The 7,509-nt window shown below is 46.3% G+C and overlaps 1 protein-coding gene across 1 annotated transcript in view; it reads left to right on the forward strand.

Annotated features, from left to right (window-relative positions):
* Positions 1-7,509, forward strand: part of USP49 (ubiquitin specific peptidase 49) — a 108,253-nt gene that overhangs the window by 99,092 nt on the left and 1,652 nt on the right. The window contains 5 exon segments of the mRNA XM_006148656.3: positions 3-301; positions 303-660; positions 2,084-2,288; positions 6,318-6,426; positions 7,170-7,375. Of these exon segments, the coding sequence (XP_006148718.1) occupies positions 3-301; positions 303-660; positions 2,084-2,288; positions 6,318-6,426; positions 7,170-7,375 (1,177 nt within the window).

A 7,509-nucleotide genomic window follows, 5' to 3' on the forward strand; every position in this document is an offset into this window, starting at 1 on the left:
GCCCCGCCGCCCTGCCTACCTCACGCCGGGCGCCCCCCGCTCCGCTCAAGCCGCGCCGCCAGCCGGCCGTGGCCCCGGGCGTCACGGGCCTGCGCAACCTGGGCAACACCTGCTACATGAACTCCATCCTCCAGGTGCTCAGCCACCTCCAGAAGTTCCGCGAGTGTTTCCTGAACCTGGACCCTTCCAAGACGGGACACCTGTTTCCCCAGGCCCCCAACGGGAAGGCCCAGCTGGCTGGCAGGCCGGCCTCCGAGCTGACCAGCAGGAGCGACAGGGCCCAGGCTTGCCAGCGCGGGGGCCGGCGGGGTCTCCATCAGCAGGAGCCTGGAGCTCATCCAGAACAAGGAGCCCAGCTCGAAGCACATTTCCCTCTGCCACGAACTGCACACCCTCTTCCGAGTCATGTGGTCCGGGAAGTGGGCCCTGGTGTCGCCCTTCGCCATGCTCCACTCGGTGTGGAGCCTCATTCCCGCCTTCCGCGGCTACGACCAGCAGGACGCACAGGAATTTCTCTGCGAGCTGCTCCACAAAGTGCAGCAGGAACTCGAGTCGGAGGGCGCCGCGCGCCGGATCCTCATCCCCTTCTCCCAGAGGAAGCTCACCAAACAGGTCTTAAAGGTGGTGAACACCATATTTCATGGGCAGCTGCTCAGTCAGGTAGGTGCCTGCCCACTCATCCCGACTCTGCCCAGGGCAGGGAGCGAGACCTTTCTCGGTTTGGACTTCCTCCTCGATTACTGGGCCAGGGAGGACAGCAGCATTTGCTGGGATTATGCATAACTGATTCTGGCGGGACCCTACCTTCCACTGAGCCCCGTGGTGCTCTTGTTGGTGAGCGCGCCTACTCTTACTGGCCAGACTTTTTGTCTGTCTCGCCTTATTGCTTTATTTTTCACTGAATGTCTAGCCATTGATGAAGATATGGGTAATAGGGCACTGTCATTGTTAGAATTAAGTGCGTAGTGTTGGCGTGCCATCTTTTGATCGGTTTTAGGAATCTAAACTGTGTTGGCCTGTAACTCTGGTTCCACGTGGTTTGATAGAGCATTCTTCCTTCTTTACATACATAAAAGAGAAGTGTGGCTGGGACCAGGCCTAGGCCTAAGCAAGCCTCCTTCTTAGCCTCTATCATCTTTCATTTTCTAGATTTTTAGCCATGTAAGCACCTAAGGAAAGATTCATAAGTCCTTGCTTATTGCTTTATTTTTCACTGAATGTCTAGCCATTTATGAAGATATGGGTAATAGGCACTGTCATTGTTAGAATTAAGTGCGTAGTGTTGGCGTGCCATCTTTTGATCGGTTTTAGGAATCTAAACTGTGTTGGCCTGTAACTCTGGTTCCACGTGGTTTGATAGAGCATTCTTCCTTCTTTACATACATAAAAGAGAAGTGTGGCTGGGACCAGGCCTAGGCCTAAGCAAGCCTCCTTCTTAGCCTCTATCATCTTTCATTTTCTAGATTTTTAGCCATGTAAGCACCTAAGGAAAGATTCATAAGTCCTTGTGTGAATTTACAGAAAGTGAATTTTCACACTTTAAAAAGTGGGGAACCCAGCTGAAACCCTAAGGTGAGGGTGGAGGCCCCACTAGGGATACCACCCCCCCCCTTTCTTTGAAGTTGTGCTGGCACAGAGGTCAGTGTAGAGGTGCTGCATGAAACACCCCTAAAGGCAAAAAGAGGCAAGTCAAACTGCATGCGGGGACCAAGGTCAAGGAGAGGAATGTAAGAGTGAGAGACACAGACTGCCTGTCTTGGACTGCGTCTTAGAATGATTCCGCAGTAGCATGCAGTCCGTCCTGCAGCACTGAATGGCAGAGCATGTTTTGGGAGAGGAGAAGGGAGGTAGGTGTGATCTCTGCCGGGTGGTGCTTCAGTTCCAGCTAGCATTGCAGAGCTACAAATGTATATTAGAGTATGCCCTACTGCTTTTAATTAAAGTCATAGTTATTTTAATATTACAGTTCTTTTTTGTAAACTATACACTTTGTTTTGGTAAAGTTATGTTTTGCATATAAAGCAAGGAAAAACATATGGGAAGCATGGAAGTTACAAAATCTAAACCAGTCTTTTCATTCTAGGTCACGTGTGTATCATGCAATTACAAATCCAATACCATTGAGCCCTTTTGGGATCTGTCCCTGGAATTCCCTGAACGCTATCACTGCATAGAAAAGGGATTCGTCCCTTTGAATCAGACGGAGTGCCTGCTCACTGAGATGCTGGCCAAGTTCACAGAGACAGAGGCCCTGGAGGGGAGAGTCTACGCGTGTGACCAGTGTAACAGTGAGTGCTGTGTGGAGAGGGGGCAGGGAGTGGGGGTGTGCAACTGGGACATCAGGGCAAGGTGCTTCTTTTGCCCCTTCATCAAAGAGTTGATGATACCAAGTGGTTCTAAAGCAACTTTTAAAGACTTGTTGCTCCCATTTTTTGGAAAACAAACATATGGACTTTATATACTAGAAAGAAAAAACCAAAACCCAGAAGTTTGGGAGTTGTGCCTTTTTGACTCCTCTTAGTTGTCATCTAGGGAGGCATTTGAAAGCGTGGTCCCTGAAATGGGGACTCTGGAACGTTAGTACTTAGCTTCAGGGTGCTGTGGGGTCCCTGCTTACACTCATGAATATAGAGTCTGACTGTTCTTATTTACTCTAAACTCAGGGGGCATAGCCTGTGTGAGGGCTGTGGTATCAGAACAGTGTGCTTTTGGGTTCAGTCTCATGGCCTGGTGGTTAAGGGAGCTGGATCCTGCATGGCAACCACATGGCAAACAAATCCCACCTCCCGCAGCTTGAAAACATAGTGGGTACCTGTGCATGTGTGCCCCAAATCCCAACAGGATGGAGAAATGGAAGAGAAGGGATTGAGGTATGACATGTCCCATTGAGGGGGGCTTTCTCTTCCATTCCCTCTCTGCCAGGCAAGTATATACTCCCTTTGACTTAAAACAAAACATTAAAAGTGCTTTTGTACTGAATGGCTAAAGTCTGTCAGAAGTCTCAGGCCAGCAGGTGGCATGGTGGTTGAAGCGCTGGACTCCCACATGGTCAACCATGGTTCAAGTCCTGAACCTGGTGGCTTGCTTTCTCACTTTCCTTCTCTCTGTGTGTCTCTATCTGGTTAAAATTAAAATAAATGAATGAATGAATAAATAAAGTCAAATAATTATAAAAAAAAAAAAGAAAGAAAGCAAGTCTTAGGTGTGCTGCAGCTTCATGGATATTTTCTTCGTTTATTTTTTTCTTCACACGCCTCAGAGGGTCAGAGTGGAACAGTTTTCACATGGCTACATGAGCATTTTATGTCGGGATCTTCTGTCTGTTTCCGCCAATCCAGCATGTACAGAGGAAATCTGGAGCAAATATATAAAGCTCATGTTTGGCTTTTATGGCATAAAACGATTTGAAAACGAAAAATAAAAAACAGATAGTACAGACACCTAGAAATCAATTTATAACCATATAATAGTTTGAACTTCAAGTTTGGAAAATAAATCTTATAGTACCACTTTTTAATATATTTTGCCCTTTTTTAAGGTATTAAATCATTAATATTTAAGGAAGTAAATGTGGGAAACCTTTTCTGTTCTTTGAAGAGTCAGGACAAAAATGAAGTCACATCTGATACTGTTTTGCCATTTTAAAAGAAAATAGGAAACACTGTGTGCGGCTAACTGCAGCCCACCTGCCCTGTTTCATTCTGAGATGCAGGAGCAAGTATCTTATTAGAGCACTCTCTGTTTTCTGTTTTGTTTCATTTTGTTCAATTGCCAGAGGGAATGTGTGCGAGACAGGGAGAGAAAGAGAGGAAGTACCTCCCCGGGGGTATGGTCACACTGCTATCCTTTCTCCTCCATTTTTCCATTCTTTTGGGATTTGAGACACGCACACATGCCTGGAGAGTTCTTCAGGCCACTGGGGCTGAGCTTTGAACTGCACAGTCGGCCACATGGGATCTGGCTCCTTTCACCCCCAGGATACAGGACCAGCCCTGTTTTTAAATTTAGGGTTTTTTTTTTTTTTCCCTTTTTTCTTTTCTTTTCTTTTTTTTTTAAGGTTTTTGCCATATGCATTTTAGAGACAAGAGACACTGAGTGGGAAAGTGAAAAATCACCTCCCTGGGAGGACGGCCATGCCACAATCCCTTCTCCATTCTCCTCCTAGGATTTTGGGCATGCACACACACATGCCCAGAGTGATTTTCAAGCCACCAGGTCTTGAACCACCTGAACTGCAATTGGCCATGTGGGAATTCTGGAGCCTTAACCACTACGCCACCTGCTGACCCCATTTTGTTTTTTAACTAGTGATTCATAAAGCTTTTTGCTTATAAGGAACAAAAGAATATTAACAGCTTTAACTCCATCATCCTTGGATATGATAGATTAGACAAGAAATGTTTGTACTTATTTTTTGCAAGAAAGGATTGCTTTTCTGGTTGTCAGATACGCCAATTTATCAAGATTTCTCTAGGCAGATGCAAATGATGGCTGGGAAGGAAAACCATGGTGAGGGAATGAGATGCCTTGATCTGTTGCTTAAGAAGTTTCCAAATTGTCAGTCTTTTACCTGTGTGGCCAGCTTAATCAAACGGAGACAGAACCGATCAATCTCAGTTGAATCAATAATTTCTTTTTCTTTGTGGTTTTCATTTTAGGGAAACAAAGCCAGATTCTATATTGTCTTCAGCTCAGCTCACATACTCCCTCTGCTGAACGTGGCAGTCATTGCCAAGGCTCCTAGGCAGAGCTGCAGTAATTTTCAAAAATCTGGTGACCAGGAATGAAAATCAAGCCAGGCCCCTCTTTGAATTCATTTCCTGCTCACGCCTCCCCACCCCCCACCCCCAAGAAAAACGTGACTGCACACCCTGGTAAAAGCTTCTCTTCTGGCACGCTCATTCTGATGCATTTATCATGAGAAGCAACACCTCCGCGTCCTATTGTCACGAAAGCTCTGTTGTCTGGCTCTGATTTGCTGCCTCTCATCAGTGGTACAAACGAGGCTTGGAATCAGATGCCAAGCTCTTCAGACGCTGAGACCACGGTACCAACAGCTTAAAGACAATTAGCAGGCACCATAGTGGGCCACTAATTTCAGATTCCCATCCATTTGTGCATTTAATTAATATAATAACAGAGCAGTCATCAGCAATGGTTATAGAAAAAGCATCTGATAGAAATTTAGGGAAATTTATTTCCATTGTTTACTTGCTAAAATTTGGAAATGCATTTTCCCCATGATTCAATAGCTTTAGGGACAAAATTAGTCTGAGCACTGGTTTGCCTTGGACTGCATGCATGTAGCCACCCTCTTAGCCTTGTCCTGCATGGCCAGCAGTATGTTTTCATTCAAGAAGCATCAAAAACCAGGTACAGCATAAAAATACAGAGCCAACGAAGTTTATTTTCTAAATATCTTTGCGGGTACCGTAAGCAAGTCATATTGAAAAATAAATCTGTTTAATATTCTGTCCTTTAGTTATCTTCTTAATCTTTTTTCCTACATGAAATATATGCATTACTCCCCATTTTACTAGTGAGGAAACAGCCTACAGCTAGCTATGCGCAGGAGATAGAATTAGGCCTATCTAGTGAAAACAAAAGCTTTCAAGCTGATACTATGGTCCTCCCATATAAAGACACAGGACGCTAACATATGTTCTCCTACTGTGTACACTGCTACAGTGACCATCCGTTACATCCCACTAATGAACTCATATCAGGAGGGTACCATCGTAAACCCATACCAACTATGGAAGTTGCTGGTAGTAAAACTTTGAAAGTAGATATATCAGGATTAGGTTCCAGCTGCCTGTTACAGTCAACCCAAATAATAACTTAAAATGAGATGCCATTTTATTTTTCTGTTATGTAAAAGAAATCTGAAGGGCATGCAGGGGCTAATAGGGTGGCAGCATGGTCATTAGGGAACCAAGCTCCTCCTCATTCTGTTTCCTATCCTAATACAAGGCGTCCATCCTCAAGGTTACCTTGTGGCCCAAGAGAATCCCAGCAGTCGCAGGGAGCGAGGACAAAGGGACGCACCTTACCACAGACTCAGCTGTCTTTAAGCAGCCACCCCAAGAGTGTCACACAGCCGTTCCTTTTATCTTAGCCAGGACTTCCAGGGCCACACCACGTAGCCAGGTGAAGCTAGGGAGTGCAGTGCTGAGAGGGTCACCTTGTTGCTCTGAATAGAATTGAGGTTTGAATACTAAGGAGAATGCTCTGAGTGGCAAGTCACTGTCTCTGAATGGCTAATAAAAAATGAGACTCTTTACAACCTATGTTTTATACCTTCCCAAACCGTATAGGCAAACGACGAAAATCCAACCCCAAACCCCTTGTTCTGAGTGAAGCTAGAAAGCAGTTAATGATCTACAGACTACCTCAGGTCCTCCGGCTGCACCTTAAAAGATTCAGGTGAGTCCCAGATGGCTGTGAGCTGTGGGAGTAGCTGCTTGAAAGGCTCTGGTGTGAGGGCAGACGTCTTCTTTGGTGTTGGGAGGGGAAGTCTATTCCCTTGAGACCTTGCACTTTCCATGGCAAGGTGATGGGGGGCCAGCGGGACTGGGCTTCTGCCATCACAGCCCTGTCCAGCCTGCCCCAGTGTCTGAGCTTCACTTGGGCTTATGTGGTTTTACCTTCAGAATAAAGTATAAAATCATCTTTGAGGGACCAGCAGTTAGTGTAATGGCTGTGTCGCTGGGCTACCATGTAGTCGACCGCAGTTCGAGTCCCAGACCCAGTGGCTTAAACTCACGCCGGGCGTGGGTGCATATGTGTCCAAGATCCCAAGAGGAGAATGGAGGAGAAGGGATTGTGGCGTGACCATCCCCCCTGGGGGGTGATTTCTCGCTTTCTGTCTCTCTGTCTCTCTCTGTCTGGCAAGCGCATGTGCCCTATAGCAAAAACCTCTCAAAAAAAAAAATCATTTTTGAAAAGATGGGCCAGCAGTACACTACAGAAAGATTGTGCCTGAGTTACATGATTAGGAACTCCTAGGTTCAGCGTCCCACAAGTCTGCATAGACACTGATCACCACCATTTTGTGGATGGGAAAACCACAGCCAGAAGGCTAGGTTTTCCTGGTTCCTTGTCTGACCGCCCTCTACCTACGGTCACATGTGGCAGTTTTTACTAGTAAGTTTCTGTCCACGTTCCAGGTGGTCTGGCCGTAATCATCGAGAGAAGATTGGGGTCCATGTCGTCTTTGACCAGGTATTAACCATGGAACCTTACTGCTGCAGGGACATGCTCTCCTCTCTTGACAAAGAGACCTTTGCCTATGATCTCTCCGCAGTGGTCATGCATCACGGGAAAGGGTTTGGCTCAGGACACTACACAGCCTATTGCTACAACACAGAGGGAGGTGCGTGCGCTTTACTCTGTGGGGTGGGGACACGGAGAGGGTTCGTTTGTCCACATTGTATTGCGTTCCTTTTATTTCCATCCCATGGGTTACCTAGGGGGAGATTACATACGCTAAAGTCTAGTGGAAAGAGT

This window comes from Tupaia chinensis, unplaced genomic scaffold, assembly GCF_000334495.1.
Source record: "Tupaia chinensis unplaced genomic scaffold, TupChi_1.0 Scaffold000238_1, whole genome shotgun sequence".
Classification (NCBI taxonomy): domain Eukaryota; kingdom Metazoa; phylum Chordata; class Mammalia; order Scandentia; family Tupaiidae; genus Tupaia; species Tupaia belangeri.